General features: G+C 37.6%; 1 protein-coding gene across 1 annotated transcript in view; it reads left to right on the top strand.

Moving 5' to 3' along the window:
* The window catches only part of ADCY8 (adenylate cyclase 8), a 121,479-nt gene that overhangs the window by 86,419 nt on the left and 12,519 nt on the right, over nucleotides 1-22,541 (top strand). The window contains 6 exon segments of the mRNA XM_058831926.1: nucleotides 5,483-5,583; nucleotides 9,623-9,824; nucleotides 12,266-12,355; nucleotides 13,694-13,872; nucleotides 16,663-16,744; nucleotides 21,124-21,282. Coding sequence (XP_058687909.1) covers nucleotides 5,483-5,583; nucleotides 9,623-9,824; nucleotides 12,266-12,355; nucleotides 13,694-13,872; nucleotides 16,663-16,744; nucleotides 21,124-21,282 — 813 coding nt within the window.

Raw genomic sequence — 22,541 nt, 5'->3', positions numbered from 1 at the left:
TTATCCACAAACAAACTGCTGAAAAGGAAGACATGAGGATATTTCTTTCAGTGCAGCCATCATGCAAAGCTGACAGGGATCCAGGGGAAGCAAAATTCAAGATCTCAGATATCACATAAATTACTACATAAAGTCCCAAAAGTCATGAATAATATTTAATCTTTTCAAGACACAAGATTAAAAAGTATAGTGAATGAACCTGAAATATTTTGCTCAAAGAAGGAAACAATCTGGTGACAAACAACTTGCTGAATGAGCAAATTTGTCAGTGGTTCACCTCGCCTCACTATGCTATTTAATCACACAAGGCCTGAGCATGGCTGGTGTAATGGGGCACAGCCCAGGATCAGATCCCATACCCAGAATATAAAATTTCTTATTATTTTAGATTTCAGAATTGTCAGCCACAAAGAAAACTATAAGGGAAGTGTAGAACTCAATTTAAATGCAATTTAAGGAACTAAAAGAAGATCCATGCTCTAATCCATCACATTACATGGGTCAGATTTAAAATATTAATAAAGTTTTTAATTGCATCTGAATGAAAAAAGTCTATTAAAAGTCAACATTTTGGGAAGTTTGATACATTTTCTTCCCGGTAGGACATTTCCAATGGAGAATTGGGCTGCAGTGTTCAGAGAATTATCCTTTCATTCAGTATTTCCTTGGGTGTTAGTCCCAACCCTTAGGCACAGACAATAGAAACATAAAATCCATTCAGCATAGTTGTCTGAGTCTTCCTTCTGTTCCATAAATTAATCTGGTTTCTCATATTAAGGAGTAAAGTTTCAAAAAATATCACCACTGCTTTATTTGTTCTGGAACATCCACCTCCAACAGCTGGCCAGCCTCTGGTCAGCAGCATCCCTGCTTCTGTTCAGGGTGCTGGGACATCATGAGTGTGCTCACATGGTGATGGGGAATGTACCAGGATACAAAGGAATTATGTGGATTGAGGGAAGATGAATCACAGTGTCCTCTTTGTTGTAACAGGATCAATTGTCTTGTGAGACAACATGGGAAATGTCCCTTCCCACCTGCACGCCTGTACAATAATTACAGGTTTGTCCTTATAACTTTAGTGTTTAACCATAGGTCACAGAAAGTCATGGAAAAAGCAATATTTGAATCATTTTCCTGCAGAAACTAGCTATTTCCTTCATGTTATCCTGTGACTACCACTTTCTCCCTTCTTCCAGTCCATTTAGGAAACACACCAAACTCAGGTTTAAATTAGAGTATCACAAAGCTCTTTCAGCAGCCTTTTCCCTCTGCTCTCCCCCACCTCTAACCTTTCAGTCTGGAGTTATGGGGTTTTTTCTAGCCATTAACATTCTGGTCCTGCTTACATGACTTTCTACACCAGCACCTTGAGCTGCTCCCCATGGTGTGTCTGAGTCAGCCTTGTCACTGGGCCTCCCCTCTCCCACTGCTGTCCCCTTGGCTGACACCCACCCTCTGCCCAGCTCAGTGACTGGCAAAGTAACCTCCCCCATGTAGAATCTTGTGCCCTCTCATTTAGCCATCACACTTTCAGCTAGCACTGGCATTTGCTAAATACTCATTTCTATAATCTGTTAGTGCCTCTCACGTCAGACTTTACAGGAGGCAGAAAAAGCAGCCCCCATAGCTGAGATCCTGGCCAAGAAGTGTTCATTTACCTGGTTCAGTGAAAGTTGTGTTCATGTTCTGTACCTCAAATTACAGAAAAGTGAGTAAGCACATGGACAGTAAACTATATTTCTTCCTCCTGTAACAGGACTAGCATGATGTGGGATCATGGGGTGACATGAATGGATCTGAAATGTTATACTGGACTTCTGTTTAAACAGTCTGGGTTCGTTTGAGTTTTTTCACTATAAAGCAATTCCAGATATCAGGTTTACACTAGCCATGAAATTTCTGTTTTTCTTCCTTTAACACTTCAAAAGGTTAGGAAAACAAACTGAAACAATTCTGGAATCAACATGCACAAAACCACCATGGGGCTAGCACAGATCCTGGTTTACACTGGTTGAGATAACTGCTATGTCACTGCAGTTTAGGCCACTGGAACATCTTGCCACTCCTCTCTTTTCTCATTGCTCTTTATCCTTCTATGTGATAGGATAATTGCGTATTCCACAGCAAGCAGTAGCAGTTACATTAGAGAATGGGTTATGTCTCTGTGGCATTGTGTGTATTTCCATATGAATTCTGCAATACTTCTTTTTTCACAGGATTTGTGCAGGACCCCACCTGGTTATATTTTATAGATCCTTTACCAAAATGGACTAGTCATTATTAACCTCTATTTCACTCATTACCACTTGATATGTCATTTAGAGACAATTCACCCTCAATTTTGCTTGAGTTTTTTCCCACAAATAACATCTAGGCAGATAGAGCCTCACATCACACGAAAATACTTCTGATGGTAGCATGAAAAGATACTAAAATTTCCAAATATATAACAGCTCATAGGAAAATCTGATACTGCTTCAGGTTATTCCAATAATTAAAAGATATCATCATCATGATCTCCCTAGATATCAGCAACGTGAAAATATCCATACCATGTACTTTCATACAAGGTAAAGCAGAGGCACAGGGCAGGGAATTGTACATACTGGTAGGGAGTTATTAAAGAAAGTTTCCAATGTAAAGTTTGTATAAGGATATTCAAAGTCTTCCTGCATATTTGTACTTGGATTAGAAAACAGACTGGGCTTAGACATGAAACATTTACGTATTTTCTGTGAGGTGAGCACACTGGAAATATCAAAAGAGCTTTGAATTTCAAAGTACGTGTTTTCTTAGTTCAAATATTAGATCTAAATATCTGCGTTTCTGTTTCAGAATTTCTGGCTGGTAAGATAAATAGAAATTACATGAGTAGGAAAACAATTTTGCTCTTCCTGTTTGCTGTATTTCATCAGACACAGGCATCACCTCCTTCCTTCAACTCCAGTTGCAAGGAGGTCTGCAAGAGACACTGGGCAAACTCTTTGCCTGTTCAGCAACTTTTCCATCATTGGTCAGCAACTGGATTTCTGTCTACTCTTTGGTCTTCTCAGGAGTTTGCTTCCTCTCCTGTCTTAGACTTCTTGAAACATATTCCTCCGTATTTCTTTTGTATTGCAGAAACTTTTCCAGCATAACTCTGATGAAGAAAAAACCTTTTCATCTATAAGGTCCTATCTGAGTCAAAGAGCAGCAGTGAGGATAACACCAAAAACATTCCTCCCCAGTGCACAAATATTTCTTTAGGGGAAGATGTGAAGCCTGTCTTTTTACTGGTACTTCCCTTTCAAAGAGGCTTTGGAAGAGAGAGGTTAAGCAGCGTTACTCAACAGAAGAAACCTGTCTGCCTTAGCTTCAGCCAGCAGGCTGGGCAGGCACATGGACAAACAGCTCCCTCCCAGCAGTGAGACAAATGGCCCAAGCCACATGGGAGCCTTCAGTGCACCATGAGCATGTCACACCAGCACAGGTGGCTCTGTGGGATGCTGCAGTGAAGGTTTTCACTGCAGACAAGGTCACATCATGATTCTTCTCACCATTCTACACAGCTCTGGTTGGCTACATGCCTCCCCAGGCTTTTTGAAGGGCCTTGAGGTTTAGTCAGTCTTTCAATTACTTCTCCAAGTCATTAAGGGGCAGACCGCTACAGAACTGCTACGTTTATCATTTATGTCAGTGCTGCCTAGGGATGTCAACAATTCCTCATCACAATGTTGTTACTGATTAGAGCACAGCATCCATCCTTTTGACATAATGCTCAACACAGCAGGCCATTCTATGTTTCTGTTTCATTCATCTAGTTTGCTTTAATTTCCCTATGGAACAGTTGGGATTTCGTGTTATATTTTAAGGAACATACCTTTCTTTTTCCCTATTTGATAAAAGCCCTAGTCCATTATTTATGCAGGCTGATGCAGTTCTGTTTCCTTGCACATGAAATCAGGGTCAGTGCCTCTGGGGTTCCAGCAGAAAAATGAAGTGGAATTACCTGTGAGCACTATCAAAACTTGTGCCAAAGTGATACTGCCAACAGCAGACACAAGGTATAATCACAGGAGAGGAGGGACACCAACAAATGAACCCCCTCTCTTACTCATGACAAATGGGAGCAGGGAAGTGAGAAAACTTCTTTCCATCTGGGAACTTGAGACTGTTTTGACCGGATGTTTATAGCTGAGATGATGTCCTGACCAATGGTGATGCCTATTTTTCCATGTAGGGAAAATCCTCTAAGTCAAGCTAGGATCTCCCTTCAAGAGCAAATTAGTTATGAAATCTAGTTCATAGCTGGACTCTCTCAGTGTATGTTCTTGACACATTTCTTAATTTTATATATATATATATTTTATTTAATGTAATAATGCTTTCTAGGCATTTATAACAGCAGTTTTCCTTATTTCCAAATTTCTGGAGAAAGATTCTGGTATCTGATATTGCTTTGACTCTTACAATCTTTTTTTCAGCCCCTTTTAAACTGCAGAGGTTTAAACAAAATGAAGTTATTGTTCAGATGAAGAAAAATGACTGGGGCAACCCTTTGCAGGATTTCTTATAAAACAAAGAAACCTTGGGAGTATCCATAAAGGGTATAGAGAATTACAAAAAATATTCCTATGGACTAATCTTCATCTGCTGTAAACAGCTGCAGTTTAATTGAATTAGCAATGATAAATAACAGCTGAGGACTTGGTTAATATTTCCACTTTAACTGATCCACTGTGGTCTATCAATGTGTCTGTTAGTCCATTTCTTGGTAATTCCCATAAAAAAGGAACCTGATTAACATTCTCAGTTGTTTGTTATGCTGGAGAAAAATATTTTTCAATAAATCTTTATTACAAGACACCTCAAATAGTCTTTTATGTTTGGAGAATGCCCATATTGCCAATGTGGGCACAGCCTTTGAGTAAGTGAGGATACAGAGTTCCAGCATCCCAGCATCCCAGCATCCCAAATAGTGACAGAATGTTCTAACTACGTAATTTTCTTAAAAATTTTCTTAAAAAAGAAAATTAGATAAAATAGCATTGTGGCCTCAATTTGGCCATCATGGAGACACCTCTGTGCCATCATGCATGCAGAGTCACAGATGACTCCAGTGCTTGTCTTCATGTGAGGAAATTTGTGGGTTTTCTGGTTATTAAGCATTTTATTAAGCAATTAAATATTTAACACTCTACTCAGCAGCACAAACTCCTGGTATTTACCTCAGGATTTTTAAAGCACATAATTTTGAACTAAGCAGAAAAATTTTTTATTGCAAATTACAGATTTTTGGCTCTCTTGGCTAAAATATTTTACGAGATTATCAACAATTTATTTGGTGGGTTTTATTTCAAAACAAAAATTCAGGTTTATTGATATATTGGTGCATTGTGCTAATTTTCTCCATGTCTCCTATGTACATCACCCTTAATCAAACTACTGCATGTGTTAATAGTTGATTTACTTTCCTGTGTGTGTTTTTTTTTTATTCTAGTATTCTCAAATGCGGGATGAAGTATTCAAATCAAACTTGGTGTGTGCATTTATTGTTCTTGTATTTATCACCGCTATCCAAAGCTTGCTCCCTTCTTCCAGGTAAATACAGAAATATATCTCTATATATCTGAAGGCACTCTTAGGGATGCAGTGGAATAACATTTTTAGGATTGATGTGCAATGAACCAATAAAATCTGCTTGTTCCCCAGATGTGTTTGGAAATATTTGTTCACTTTTTTTGTAATACTAATTATTTTTTTTACCACATTATCTGCAGCCACATGTTCTCAAGTGAGACAGCAGCATGTACTGATGTTATGTTGCTATGTTTTCAAGTAGAACTACCATCAAGTTAAGTGGAAATTTTGTGTTACAAAAAATTGCTGCAGTGTGTCCTGGTGAAACATGATCCAGAGCAATATCTGTGCCTCTTTGCTGAGTGACTGATAATCACCTTGGGTATCAGTGACTCTCTTGGTATTGTTTCATAAATGCTTTGTAAGAGAATTGTACAGCTTGCTTTGCTGCTGACAGTGGGATTTGCCCAGCTGGGAAAAGCAGTCTCAGGCCATTAATAAGCACAGAGGTGATCTGGTAGATCTGTTTTCACTTCTGCTCTTTGGGGCTGACCAAGCAATATATTCCTATCAAAGTAATGGAAATGTGACATAGATGAGACCTCATTTCACAGACTCAAACCTATCATTTGGCATTTCTGTCTACAATGTAATAATGAGGTCACAAGAGTATGTGCAAGGACTGAGATCAGTTTTCTGGAACAGGACTGACACTACAACAACCCTCTGGTCCCATTTGGTCTTTGACAAAGGGTTAGAAGATAAATGCCCAGATTACTATATTTTTCAGTAGTTTCCAGCACTCAGATTAATCCTAATTTATAGCTGGCAGTAGAGTAACTTTGAAAATACATTATTTGTACAAGAAATAAGACATTTGTTGTGTTTCGGTAGTACAGTAGGATTTCTTGGATCATCTCTGGAAGACGTGAGTTACCAGCATGATGTCTGAAAACACTAAAGTGGTGCTTAGGTGCAGGCAGGCAACTACATCATGAAGCAGTGGTGTCTCATATGTTTTTTAATTCTCAGATGAGAAAATACCCAGAGTAATACATGACCTTCTGTTGTTCCTTATGTTCTATATTGCCCCTAGTAAGTTTGCTTGCTTTTTAAAAGCTCTTCTCCCAACACACATTTAAAATTCTTCACTTCTGGTAGATGTTTTTGTTTGTTTGTGTGTTTGTTTGTTTGTTATTTTTTCTTCAGTATGTACAAGAAGATTTATGGCTCTTATTAACAGAACCTGTTTTCCAAAAAGATTCCTGCTGCTATATCAATCACTGCCATACCAGCAGGAAAAAAAAAAAAGGACAAAAAAAGAAAATACTTTTTTCTGTCTGCACAGATTCGCCTCTGTTAATTCTTGTGAGGTTGTCTATTGCCATTGGAATGAGGGGGAAGGAGTCACACAAACACATTGCCTGCAGCCGTCTCACCTCCAAGTTTCTCATCTTGCCAGTAGTCTTGTGTTTTTCCCTGAGGACCTTTTTGTCATGGAATGTTAAAGAGGCAGCACATACAAATAGGTCGAAATGAAGATTAGATAAATTCCTACAAGAAATCAAGAAAAATGATGAAAGAAATCAAGAGACATTATCACAAAGATGAGCAGAGACTTTTTTAAAAATATGTCCTTGTCTTCAAGAATTGCCTGAAAAGTTGATTGCTGGAATCTGGGAAGATATTTAGGGAAAGGATATTTACCACTACCCCTTTTGTGAGAGGAGTTTTGGGTACACATGGGTGTTTTATGGCAGTTCCTGTGTTCTGTCAGGAGCTGAAGATCACTGTCAAGGCAGGCTTAAGGAGACAAATTTTGGTCTTGTTTTTTCAAGTTCTGATACTCTGCTTCAAAAAATGTGTTTCAGTTTTTTAAAAAGCATGCCTGTCAACAGATGAGCAACCCTAAAATAACAGGATAGGGGTTTTGACTGAGAAGGTTTCAATATGCTTAAACATATTGCATGAGAAAATAATCTGGAAGTTCAAATTTCCTAAGTTCCAGTTCTAAAAGAAGTTCAAGGCGCGAGCAATTGAACAAACTACCACAAAGTTAGAGAGGATTTGGATTCAGAGAATCCTTGAAATAACTGCATATTCATTTGTTATGCCTCTGCTAAATATCAGAGAAGTAAAATCCTAGGAAAACCACGGGAATAATTTCCATGAAACTACTAACAAAGTACAATTCAGTCCTCATGCTAATTAACCCATTTCCTAAAAACACATATAAGAGTTTTTCAGTGAATGCTTCCGATTTCTGTTTAACAAGGATGAAATTTGGCATTTGCTTAAGTAGATGTGTGAATATTTTTGTAGCTGAATCTTTTGGTTTCTGAAAATTTGATGAAAATGTTATTTAGATTGTCATAGAACACACATTACGGTTCTTCAGGGAGTTTCCCACAGAGTTTACCTTAGTCTGTAAGTTAAAGAAGGGAATTTATATAAAATCTAATGTGTATGGAAGTTTCAGAATCTCAGTTTATCTCCCTAAGGATAAATATGTTTATCTCAGGTTATCTCCCTAAGGATAAATATTTGATCCATTCATGCATTTTTCCCTGACAGGGCAGACATACATGAATTTAAAAATCTTTGCAATAGTTTTCAATCTTTGAAATATAGACTTGGGGAAATTACTTTAAGTGAGATAAATTAATGACATATTTTTTGCCATAATTGTCCTTTATGAAACTATTGTATTGCATTGCCAACCTTGCAGTGATTCATATTCTCCATCAGAGAGGCCCGGGAGTTTCATTAATTTCCTGTAATGAACTATTTATATGCTCACATGGACAGTAGGTCTTACTAGAGTAGACTGCTGAAATACTCTTATTTCTGCCCATTTTTCACTGGGTTGTTCTTGTGAAGGAGAAAAGCAAATTTTCAAATTGTTATTAATTTAAACACTTGCCTCTTCTGTTTTATGTAAGTTTTCCTTTTGGCTCAAATCAGTTGATTTAGGATTGTACACAAGGAAGAGGAAAGAAAAAAGTTATTTTTAAACTTCACTTGATCTTAACAGTAGGAGAATCCCTAAAAATAAAATCAATTTGTCCTGAATCTCTTCTTGAATGAAGGGCTGATCCAAATCAGGTGTCCTACTTCTGGGAGTGGGACAGAAAATTACCATGTTTTTTTGTTTGGGTTCCTTTAACCTTGTCTATGCATTTTATTGTACTTGATCCTATCAGCATAGTCCCATCAATATCTTAGCACAGATACTGGATTGTTCATCTGAGAGGTCCTATTATGCCACCTTCACTTTTGTTATTAAGTCAAGCAGGCTTAGGCAAGAGACAAGCACATCAATCTTCAGTTGAAGAGCTACAGTGGAAAAAAAATTGTTGCCTATAAATTTATTGTGAACAAATACAATGTCTCACTTTCTCAGGCACATAAGCAGGTTATTCTGCAATCTTGGGTTTATATCCCAGACTTAGGTGTGTAGATGCTCCCTTATATTACCTTAATTCAATAACATGGGTCTTACATGTAGAATTTGGCAGTCTGAAATAAGAATTAATGTTTAGTGTCCTCAGGCTGGACTTCTTGAGACTTGATCCTAATCTTTCTGAAGGCCTGAATTTGATTTTGTCCAGAGCTGGATCAGGCTAGGTTAGCAGAACTGGTAGGCTATACCAGCATATATGGATTGTCCATATATATCTGTGATACTGTTAGAAACTATCAATTCCAAATCGGAATGCAGGCACTTGGCTTTGCAAAGCAAGAAGGCTGTTGCAGGGTACTGCTGTACTGTGGGAAGCTCAAGGAATTAATATTGCATGACCCTCTGTCAGTGTCCATAACCCAGGATCAAAGTATATCCACTGGAGAACAAGTCAGTCTGAATCTCAAGGTGCTCTCCATCTGCATAAATCTGAGACTATTGTGCAGTGAGATGAATTGTATCCAAAAACCACACAGGCGATGAGCCCTCCTGACTCCTTTGACTAGTTCTACATGGACATGTTGTCCAACATTTCCCTTGATTTACTGACTGATTATATTGAGGTTTAACACTGGATTCTCTCTTTTTTTTCCCCAGAGTGATCCCAATGGTCATTCAGTTTTCTATCCTGATTATGCTGCACTCCGCTCTTGTGCTGATAACTACGGCAGAGGATTACAAATGTTTACCCTTAATGCTTCGGAAAACTTGCTGCTGGATTAATGAGACCTACTTGGCAAGGAATGTCATTATATTTGCATCCATTCTGATTAATTTTCTTGGAGCCATCATCAATATTGTAAGCTTATAGTGAACCAAGGAATATTATACAGGAAAAGATGATTTATGAATGATTAAGCTTGCCACAGGACTTGCTAACTATGTCTATAGGCCAGCTGTGATTTAGATAACATAGAAAAGGCAAAGCATCACAGTTCAGGAAATTCAATCCATTGCTTAATCTATGTATTTCTGAAATATAATAATATTTCAGAAATATAATGATTTCTCCTTCATGACTATCATCTATTTTTAAAATCTTTTGTCAACTTTCTGTTCAACGTATCCACCCTTTGAGGACCATTTGTAATTTTCTGACATGTTGAAATACTTTCTTAGAGACTGTCAATCCCAAAAATGCTTATGGATATTAAATTCCTCCTCTCATACATTCTCAGCTCATCTTACAGTTCTACTATTATTTAGATTACTAAGAAAAATAAAACAATTTCTAAAATAACAGTTTAAAAAAAATCCAATAAAGCCCTGATTATCCTGATGTATTCAGCAACATGAGAGAGCTTTGCATAAATTAGGCAGATTATAATGTCAGACAACCTGACAGGGGCTGAAGTCTGAGCCAAGAATGTGGTAAATATCTCACTGATACATTAAAAGTATCACTGATAGGAGAGTAAGTCAGAGAAAGAAAAATGCAGCCACTCATTTCTACCATTACAGAAAAAATATAAATAAAGTAAATGTCAGGAAGTTTAACTGGGCTGAAAACTTTCTGAAGGAAAAGACAGTGGTGCATTACAATATAAATCACTAAGCAGTGGTTTAGAATTTAGAGGTTTTTAAATCATGTCTAAAAAATACCTTTCAGGAAAGATTTTGGTAGAATTAGTCTTAATCTTTAAACAAGATCTCTATTATGTTATCCATGCCAAATTTGTTCCTCCCCCTGACTTCTTGTGCATTACTTTTTAAGATTGTGTCCTCTGCAATTTTCTGGGTTGGCTAATCCAAAGACAGTCAAAAGAAAATTATTTTTTACTGTCACACCAGTGGTTTTCTGTAAAGCAGTAAACAGTCATATGTATTGTCACATATTTAGCGGGACAATGACTTGAGTCACTGATTCCTGACCTCTACAGTAAATGACAACATCAATATAATCTCATATTTTATATGTCAAAATTCTTCCATAATATTATTTTGTTCAGGAGGGCTCTGCATGCATTTAAGAAGAGATAATGCATCTCATAAAGCCTTGCAGCTTTATGTGTTCACTGAGTTCAAATGCAGCCAGCTGGAGGGCTCTAAGACTCAGATGCTTTCTAAGAAGAGCCATAAAGCTTTGGCTTCACCAGGGGAACAAATGAGTCTTGAGTCTTAAGTCCATTCTATTGTTATAAAATTAAGTTTCTGATCCTGAAAGTGTTTTTAAAAAACACCTGTACTTCTTGTGACATTCTGCTCTGCAGAGAGGTGCTGTATACTTGATAAATTTTCAGAAGGTACAATTAATTGTCTGGTGTCATGGAAGAGTGCTCAGCCAGCTGTGTAATATTCCTGCACTGCAGAGATGGCTGAGTGTCTAAAAGAACAAACAAAAGAGTCACAAATTCAAAATTAATTTGAAATTAATGATAAGAAATTGGGCCTCATTAAACGAATTCTCTAACAGTTGGAAAAAAAGACCTCTAACTAGCTTGTGCACACCAGGTGGATGACATGACTTACTATAATCATCCAGAGTAAATAAATATATATTACAGGAAACTCCATGTGCTTTAAGTGTCAAAACATGAAACAATTAATGATGTTTGCCTTCCTTCAAAGACCGTAATGTATTCCAACTCAACACTGCTGGTTTCTTTGTATCTAATATTCTTGGTTGGAAATACCATTAAAATTAATGTAGGTCATAACAGCAAAAAGCAATATTACATTATCAGAACCATTGTTTCATGAGTGAATTTTTATTCCCTTCCATTCTAAGCATCACAGTTGCTGTTCTGGGACCACATCATGTTTTGGTACAACCAGGTCTGTGTGATATCATGAAAATGAAGGATGGATGCCCCATATCCAAAAAGATAACACTATCCATAGCAGATGAAAACAGTTTGCAGAAAGGGCACACATTCAATCTGATTTTATGCTTCTGATTAAATAACTTTCTCTCTAGTTTATAGCAAAGTCTGAGTACTTTGAGAGGTAATTTTTAAGAGTCTTCTGGAAATCCCAGAGGAGCTCATTTTTCCACTCTGGAAAGAGAGGCTAGGGAAGCTATTCAGATGCTGAATGTCTGCAGCACAAATAGCTCCCCTTTTTCCATTTCATCTCCACAGTATGTCTTCCTACTGTCCATTTATTCATCCTTGGTGCCAGCTGGGGAGCTGGCATGGAGAGCAGCAGGTCAGCCAGTCCCACCCCTGAACCCAGCCAGCCAGACAAGCAATTAGTCACCAGTGCACAATATAGCCCTGATTTTGTTTTATTTCTTCACAGCTATGGTGTGATTTTGACAAACCAATAGCCCTGAAGAACCAGACCTTCAATTCCTCTGCTTCTTTTACAGACATCTGTTCCTGTCCTGAGGTATTTCTGGGGGTACTTTTGAATCTGAGGTGTGGATCCACAAAGGTTATATGGCAACCACTACCTCGTGGTGGAATCAGGGGCTCAAGAATGTGAAGGGAACATTTCCCTCTAACCATATGTTGATAGAAAAAGCAGAGACTGGTTATAGAAGGAATTAACCTTATGATCTAATGGAGCATTACAAATAGGATTTAACCTTTGAACTTTATACAGCACCTTTATGCTGGGAACACACCCAGCAATAATTCAATAAACCTAGTGCAATAAAGCACCTAATTCGAGTGAATGTAATGGAGAGCAAAACTTCTTACATGACAAAGACAGTAGTTAGATTGCCATGGTTATTTTAAGATTACTTTTGGAGGAAACAAAAAAATGAAATTCCCTCTAAGTTGAGCAAGCAGGCAACAAAACCAATATGTTGGTCATGTGTAGATAAGAGAAGTATGTTGCTTAGAAAGTCATATGGCAGTGTCATGATACTGCCAGCAGTATTCTCTAAACAGCAGGGATGCAGACTTTCCTACAGAGAAACTGTTCTAAAGAAAAACTGTACCCAGAAAAATGGATACGATTGCTCCTAAAGCTGTGTGATTTGAGTTAATTTAAACTACATTTGGATCGTGGGTGTTGATGTTGCTATTTTAAGTCTGAATAGCTCATGACCATGATTGCCTCTCTCTATCCAGTATCAGCTGCATGGATTGCATTTGGCAGATGACTAATCATTGAGAAAAATGAGACAATGAAAAGATTAGAAAATAAGGGTTGAATAAAATTTCCAGGCATCACATTTTAAGAGAGAAATGTAACCAAGCTAGATCTACAATACTAAAATTAAAAAAAAAAAAAAAAAAAACAAAAAACCTAAAAAAAATCCTGTGGCTTTGTGCTATCTTCAGTAGCATGGGAAAAATTAAAGTAGAAATATGATTCTCCCATCCTGAGTATTTTGTGGGTCTTGTGGAAATTTAGACTCTAAAGGAATATAAATTATTTTCTCCCAGTTGCCTATTCAGTAGCAAGCTACTGCATGCAGCATCTCTCCCTTTCCTCTTTTAATTATAGAGGATGCCATTTCCTTTATAATGCAATGAAAATGCCATAAAGGCCTAGAAAACAATCTCTACTGACATGGAGGTACCATGAAAAACAGAAAATTTGTAATTTCACATTCTATTTTATCAAAACACTTATTTCCAAAGTGCCCTGGGCCCTAAGAAGGCTCACCTGAGCACTGAAATCCAAAATCTTTCCATACTTCTGGTTACTTGATTATTTACATAGATGCTTGTCTCTGCTCACCAAAATTAACCAGTGCTGTTTTCTGTTCAGTATTTTGTCTTCACTGGTGTGCTGGCAATGGTGACTTGTGCAGTCTTTCTTCGTCTCAACTCTGTCCTGAAGCTGGCAGTTCTTCTCATCATGATTGCCATCTACTCTCTGCTGACTGAGACCATTTATGCTTCCCTTTTTCTGCAATATGACAACTTTAACCACAATGGAGAGTAAGTGTTCACAGCCCCCTTCAGGAATTGCTTTTTCTTAAGGTGGTGGCCAAGTCTTGCCAGAGTATGAGTGTATTGGATAGCACCATAGTTAAATATGGAGTGATGGTTACAACAGGCAATGACTAATTCAAAATTATTTATAATCTGCTTCTTTCTAGTCTTTTTATTAAAATGTTCATTTCATGAGGGCATTTAAATATTGAGCAGGATTTGTCTTTCATATCTCTTGCAGTCTATCAATGCTGACAAAAAAATATGCATTGCAATGCACATACCTTGGTCATTTCTATTCTTGAAAGCTCCAGAAAAACAGAAAAAATCCCCTCAGTTTAAGAAAACAGGAGCGAACAATTGATTTTTTAGAATAAAATCTGAACAAACAAAAGTGCAGTTGTGAAAGATATAAGGAACACAGGGATGATCCTGTTTTGTAGGAGAGAGCTTGAAGGACACACTCTCCTCCCAGGTTTCTTTCCCAGCGAGAGAAACTGAAGAGAAGAACAGAAGAACCACAATGATTTGAAGAGTCAGAGGTGCAATTAGTGTTGCAATAACTGAAGCCAGAGCAGCAGTAATTAAAATAATTCAGGAAAACACTTCAATCTTTGATACTTGACCCGTGTAGCATTGCAGTTGCTTGTGCTTGTAAGTGCAGATGAAGATGCTCAGAGTGAGAGAAAAGCATGGATTTGCAGTACAATTATTTCTCACAACAGCCGTGTCCTTACACATAGCGAGGTTCTGCATGTATAATTTTCCTTACTTGCTTCCTCCAGTAGCAAGGTACCAAAGATTTGGAGTGCAATTCCTTTTTCTAATGCTAGTTAACATTGTACATATATCATATATTATATATCATATATCATATATATCAGAGCAGGCCCCAGAAAATCTAACAAATGGCAGTAAGCAGTACTTTGGCTAAGTTACTAGAAATAAAAATTATGATAATTAACACTAAATAGGCATGGCAAAGAATCTCTTTTGTGTGAAAATCTTGAAGAATTCAGAGTAGCTTTTATTCCCTGTTCCAATGAAACTCTCTAGTGAGTGCTATCAGAGAAGAGTGAGAAAGAAGCAGGAATATTCCCTGGAGTAGCCAACTGCCCAAGACATAGGGAAATCAGTTGAGATGCTCCACTCTCACAACAAGGATATGAACTTAAACTGATATATATTAGGGAGAATGAAATTCAAGCTTGTGTGCCCTGAAAACAATTTGGTTTTTTAGCTATATAAATCATTAGAATAAAAGAGTTTGCAACTCCTTACAGAAGTCATCCAGCTATGGTGGGTGTAGCTCCAACACCACAATATGCAATAACTGGTGAGTTTATAGCCAAGACCTGTAAGGCTCTTGCCTTTAGCCAGTGTACAAGGGGTCCTTTTGGAATGTGTTCATTCAGAGGTTGTATTTTGGGCAACTGCAAAATAGGACACATTTGAATTCCAGCATATTTGCAGATGACTTGCTCTATATTGATGACTCATCCCATAGCAGCACATTTCCAGTAAATTCATTAGGACCACAAAGTCAGCTCAGTTATCTCTCTCACTAGAAAGTTTCCTTTTAGTTTAGTCTCAACTTCTACTCTTTCTTTCTCTAATTTTTCTGTCATAAGAGTCCTTCTCTGACAAATATCATCCAATACTTCTTTAAAAATTACTGTGGAAAACAGATCCAGTATCTGGACTTTTTTTTTTGTTCTTAGATCTCAAGGCAGACTTAAGATTGTCCCAAAATCTCTTCCAATTTCTGGGGTTCATTTACTCATTTATTATTTTTTTCAAAATTTCAAGGTTTTATCACCACATTCTTTTTCTCATCTCCCTTCAACAAAATAATTGAAAAATATCCCTGTTCAATTCACCTCCAAATATTTTTTTTTTTCTCTCACTTGCTTTACTATAACTTTGGCTCTGCCAGTTCCCCAACCTCTTTTGTCTGTTCCCTGGGAAGCCTGCTTTTTAAAAAGCACCCTGGCATACAGAGATACTTTCTTCAGTTTTTATTCATCTTTCCACATAACTGTAATTTCTCTCAATATTTAAAACCCCCTGTTACTGCTTTTAACCCCTTTATTTTGAATTTTTTGTGCTCTGTGCACAGCACCTCAGTGCTTTCATACAGCCAGTACCTGCTTGGCTCATCTTCTCTGCTTCCCTGTGGTCTGCAAGGGTTTCCTTTACCCTCCCCTTGTCACAGGCTTCTCTGGTCTCCTCTTTGTAGCTCATTAAAACCAGTCCTTGCTAGTTTGCCTTTTTTTTTTTTTTGTCCTCTTTTAACCCACACTATATTCCTGTCATCTCCAAACCCTTGTCACAATATGGGGGATGTTTAATTTCAGCTCCTGCCTTGGAGTTCATCCTTTAGCATTATTCACTGGGCTTTTATTTCACAGCCTGGAAGTTTCCCTTTGTCAGCTCCACCTCAACCTTTCCCCCCCAAGATGCCACCTCCTGCACTCCACAGGGGCTGTTTTCCAAGCTCCCAGGAAGAGACTGACTGACACACAGCTTGCATATCACATTTGAAAGTGTAAGCTCATCACCTCCTGTGTACCTCCTGTAGGCTACAATTTACTTACTTAAGATGTGTCTCCAAACAGGGAGCTCTCCAATTACACTCCTGTTCTCTTGAACTAATTACTGCTAAATTAAATTTTCAAATGGAATGGATTTTTTTAAAGAACAACAAAAATTTCCACTTATGAAATGAAACTTATGAACAACTACAACACTAATAAATCAATAACTGTATTTTACTTTGCTGTTTGTTTGTTTTTTTTCCAGCACAGACTTCCTGGGTACAAAGGAGGCATCTTTGCTACTGATGGCAATGTTCCTTTTAGCTGTATTTTATCATGGTCAACAGGTAATGCAAACATTTTCTTCAACCTTTCCCTTTGTCCCTTGCAATTACAAGATGTGACAACAATTACTTTTAAAACACCATCTGCCTTTTTACCCTCTTGAGCATATGACCTTTAGCAATTTAATAAACCATATGCAAAATCTGATTAAAGAAAGCCCACATCTGACACTGCCTAACATTCTTAAAGAACATGTGCAATATTCTATTCAGCAATACTCAAATTATATTGCATTTTCTATTTGAAGGAACAAACAGGTCACCATTATTTTAGACACATATGCAGTTCTGGAGGCACCTGACAGCTTCAGTGCACTTGAGTAGGCATAAAACCAAAATACAGAAAGGGAATAAAAACCAGTAAATGATGAAACCACGGTGAAATAGGTTATTATGTTTATAAAGAAAAAACAACAGACTCAAGGAAATGAGGAAAATATGGGTTAAGCAGCAGTACTTACTCATCTGTGTCATGGACCACTAACAAGAATCCTTTCACATGGACCTAGATCTTACACAGGATTTAGGGCCTCAGAGCTTTGGGACTGATATCCTCAAGAGGGAATTGAGAAACTGGGTATTTCAGGAATACCTACACCTTGCACAGGGAGAGAGAACTATGGCAAATTTAGATTTAAAATAACAAATGTGTTGAATAAAAACCAGCTAAAGCAGAGTGTTTTGTCCACAGTGTTTCTGGCTCTCAGGCTCTGGATGTCAAACATGCTGAGTTGAGGCAGTTTCTGATCACAAAAAGCAAGGGGCAGGCTGTATTAAAGAAAGTACCAGGCACAGTTAGACATTTAGACATTGTTGACTTGCCTAAAGATTTTCCCCTCAAGACCATTTGGCATAAATGGCCAATCATTGGGCTGATAAATTCCAGCATTTCCCCCTGGACTGAGGCAGTAAGAAAGGAATGATGCTGTGATGAATTAGACAATATTATACACTTTACTACAATAACTTTCTAAGCCACCCCAGAAGTCAGAACCTCCATTCTTTCCACAGGAAAACAAAAAGAAGCCAACACCTAAATAGTCTATTAATTTTCCTACTGTTTCTCTTCTTTTTGAGGGAATGAGGAGTGAGTGAGTAGGGGAAGCAAGGGATGAAATGTGTTTTGCACAGCACGCAGATTTAAATTTGATGGAAAGCAATGAGCTATGATGTGTCTTTTTCAAGACATAAAGTCCACTTAGGAAAAATACAGAACAAATTTGAAATGAACAACTCAAATTTGTGATAAGCCTTATAGTATTCCCAATTATTATTATTTGTCAAGATAAAAATCTCAGGCTTGAGAATCAGCCAAGGTACTAAGAAAAACAACACTAGGGATGATTAGGTGGAGTAAGAATTAGGCAGAAACCAGGCAATGCTTTTCAGGATTCTGATCCTGAGTGTAAATGTCTGTGGGGTGTTGAAGAGTGTTTTCCAGTCCAGGGGCCTGTAAGCAGAGAACAAGTTATTTTCCATTTTATTAACCTTTCTTGTTCTATAAAACAGGATTGCTGCACTAAAACTGCCCTTGGAAATGGTCCCTAAGATGTGCTAAGTCCTGCATATTCTCCCAAATGATCCATAAGGCCAGTCTATCAATTTAACAGCATCCAACAGCAGAGTCCAGGAACATTTCATTGAATTATTTAATTTCTTATTATAGAGTTAACCTAAATATCTCTGTAGAGCTGCCAAATTAATATATATAAAAGTTCCATTCAAACCACATTAAAAAAGAATAAAAGAACCTCTTCAAAAGTGTGAATTAAGGAATACATTCAGTCTAATAAAGTTGTCCTCCAGCACATCTTCCCATCTCACAAGTTGCAAAAGTATTCTGAAGTAGAATAGCTTAAAACTTGTCTTATTCTAGGTGGGTTTCCTGAACAGGATTATTTTTGTAAGCTAATATTTATGAACCTTCAATTTTTGAATAATTAACTATTGTTTTTTATCCATTGTGATTTAAAGTTAATGCCATATTTAGCACCCAAAATTTATAATTAAATTTGTGAAAAAGGTGTGCGGTACCATCTTATTAGATTTACTGTAACTGCATGTGGCAATCATCTGCAGAGTGGTTGGGTTGTGCAGCATGTAGAGGACATAATGCTAGGCTTTCTGTGTAATACACCTCTCTTTTCTTCACTAACTATTGTAATTAGTGGTGTTTCTTAAAGCTACATATCAGTGCAGGAAAACAGGGACACTTTGGGATTTAAATCCAGGAATATTTCTTTAGACAATCAAACAGCAAACCTTAAACTCAACCCTACAATTCTTTCAGTTTTAGCAAATATAAGAATTTAGCAAAGCATCTTCTTAATATTTTCTATTTTCAAATCTCATATATATCACTCCTTTCTTTCTGAGCTGGCAGTGTCATTTTGGTAGTCCACTGATGATGAAATAAAGGTATTTCATGTTAAAATGTGATCATAAATAACCAGTATGACGTTATATAAAATATAAAGATTAGCTGCTGCTATTCTGAGCTAGGCTTAGAGATGTGACATTTCCCTGCAGAGCAGCATAAAAAATCGGCTCTGAAAAACTACCACAGCTTTTTGCCAAGCTCTTATTGTAGTAGCATTAAATACCTTGAGGCATCAAAGAACTCAAAATCCAGCAGCAGCTCCTATTTGACGTCAATCTTTGAAATACCTTTAGAACTCCTTGCAAATTTATAGTTAATTTTTTCTTTTCAGTTAGTTGGTAGAGATAAAAGTCAGTTATCTGGTATGGGCTCTGTCTGCTAGCATAAAAGAAGGGCAAAGGAAGCTGAAAAATGTTGAAAATATTGTTTAAAATACTCTTTCCTGACAGGCCTTTTTTTAATTCAGTCACAAGATAGAAGATCATCATAGCAGTAGAAAAAAGCTTGTTTTTATAGCTGGCTACAGCACCCAGAGGGCAGGTAAATCACTGCCAAATTTCATACAGGCTTTGGAAGTTTAAATCAAGCCAGGGTCACTTTTAGCTTTTAGGAAGGAAGGCTCCCTAGAGTACAGCCAGCATTGAAGTTCCCTTGCAAAGTGCTGTGCTTTTTTTCTCCTGAGGAGTTTGCCATTCATGACTGCTGCTGACTAAAACTGTGACCAAGATGAGTCACTAAACAATGCCTGAACCCCCTCTTAGTCATTCCCACCCACTCCAGGCTGCTCCTTTATTTTAGTTTGGTATATGAATTCTGTTTCAAAAAATTCCTCTATCCCAACACCTTTTGATGTCTCTCAAAATTGTAAAATTCATCTATTTGCTGGCATAATACATTTCTTTGCTGGGTGTTATCATCTCTGGTTGGAGCATCTCAGACCTCACAGAGATATTTTCTCTTTCAGTTTACTGACTATATATATATATATTTCCATGATTTTCAGTAATGCTGTACCTTAATAAGTCACCTCTTGTGCAAGCTACAATATCAGCTGCCTTGAAATCTGCCTAAAACTCTGCTTCAGTGCAATGCACACAAAATCTCTGGCAGTATTGAGCTTGCCCATGTGCTGACACACTCGTGCCTCTCAGGCAAGTGACACACAACATGTTCCTTGCTTCAGCTAGCAGACAATTGCCATTCATTCAGATGACTATGATCTTATATATACATATATATCAACAATGCATATATATGTATACATGTGCTCTGCTGTGCACAGATTTTGTTCTGCACATGCACACTGGAAATCACTCCAGTTTTTAGCTGCAGGTATCAGGCAGGGAGACTTTGCATGTATCAACTGCAATTGTAGACTCCGATCCCAAAATACAGGCACAGAGTATTGGAGGGGATGACAAATAGCATGGTTTCCATTATTTTTTATAAGATTAAAGTTGCAAATAACCAGATGTCCTAACAGTACATCATTTTTATGCCACAGATTTGGACGTTCTCTTTGGGAGTACTTTGGGCTGTTATACAGAGTTCTGCTGAAAGATGTTCATTCTTGAGCAGGACATCCTTGCCAAGAGTTTAGAGTTAGTCTTGTGCTAATTTTCTCATTTAATATGAAAACACTTGTGAAAAGGGGAACATATTTTTTCATATCAATACCTACCAATATCTTATCTCCTGTCTGACTGCATTATCTAAATAATAAAGATATGCTTAAAGGGAAAATAATTTGGTGACAGATAATATCCACAGACCATAGCAGTAATATGACAAATATTATTTTGCTCATTTACTCTGAGAGTCTCACTGTACATAAGGCAAAGAAATAATCTCTTTTTCTGAAAAGAAAATCAAATTGTTTCAGATATTGTCAGCAGCACTTAAGGTGGTTACATGGCAGGAGAAACCTGCCAGGATGGCAGTACAATCCCAACTCTTATCTTGTCAGGTTTTATTTTTGCCTTTTTTCTTTCTGAAACTATAGCTTGAATACACAGCAAGGCTGGATTTTCTGTGGCGTGTTCAAGCAAAAGAAGAAATCAATGAAATGAAGGAACTGAGGGAGCACAATGAAAATATGCTACGGAACATTTTACCCAGTCATGTTGCCCGTCACTTCCTGGAGAAGGATCGGGATAATGAAGTATGTGTCAGTTTTCTGATATTTTTCTCTAATTAGTAAAAGAAAAGTAGATCTGATAGGAAATTGTTGAAACGTATGTCTTGATAAGATTCATTGCACAAACATTGCCAATATTTGGTGTCTCATCAACACTGAAAAATAATCATGTTTTGTAGTAAAGGTTCTAGGACCACATCTGGAGTGATTCCATGGTCAGACTCACCAGTAAGAAACACGTGGGGCACACAGAGAGAAATTCCAGCAATAATTCACCAAGATGGTTACGGGATTGGGTAACACATGAGGAGAGGCTGAGATACCTGAGATCATACATCTTTAAGAAGAAAAGACTGAAAGAGCATCTCATTGTCGTCTTCAAGTACCAAATGAGTGTTAATAAAGAAAACATTATTAGGGTCTGGAACATCTCAATTATAATGAGAGGCTTGGGAAGAGAAGTCTGAGAAGGTATCTCATTAATGCATTTAAATGTCTCCAAGGCAGGTACCCAGAGGATGCTGCCAGGCTCTTTTCAGTGGTGCCCAGGGACAGGACAAGGACCAGTGGCCATAAATTAAAACACAAAACGTTGCTCATGCCTCAACATGAGGAAGAACTGCTTTACACAGGGGACGGCAGAGCCCTGGAAGAGGCTGCTCACAGAGGTCATGGAGTCTCCCTCTCTGGAGACATCCAAACCCATCTGGATGCATTCCTGTGTAACCTGCTCTAGGTGACCCTGCCTGGGCAGGGAGTGTGGCCTGGATGACCTCCATAAGTCCCTTCCAACCCCAGCAATTCCACAATTCTGTGGTTTTGTGATTCTGTGAAGGCAGAGCAGGGCTCAGCCTGCAAACCAAAAGGTCTGTGAAAGACTTGCTCTAATTGGTCCGGCTTTGAAAGCAAACTGTATTAAATGAGATTCAGAAGTCAGTTCCTGTATATGAGTCTATGAAAATCCAGTATTCAAGTCTATGAAAATCTATGAAATTCATAAAAAAAGATATGTGAATTTAACAGAATGTCTCTGCAAGTTTATGATAGCCCAGTGTTGCAGAAGTATTATTAGAGCCCTGACAGTGACTATGGAAGGAACAAACTGCAACAGACCTGAGGCTCTCATATCTTCAGACACAAGAGAAAATTTCTGTCATTTCACATTGGCCCTGAATTGCCTGTTTGTGGCAAATAACAAAACACCCATTTCAGAGACATAGGTTGTGGCTGTGTTCCTAAAAAGTGTTTGCAGTAACAAAGAAAAGCATGATAATGCTCTGAAT

Source organism: Poecile atricapillus, chromosome 2 (assembly GCF_030490865.1).
Source record: "Poecile atricapillus isolate bPoeAtr1 chromosome 2, bPoeAtr1.hap1, whole genome shotgun sequence".
Lineage (NCBI taxonomy): Eukaryota > Metazoa > Chordata > Aves > Passeriformes > Paridae > Poecile > Poecile atricapillus.
Note: the sequence above shows the minus strand (reverse complement) of the source record. Positions and strands in the feature narration are given on the sequence as shown.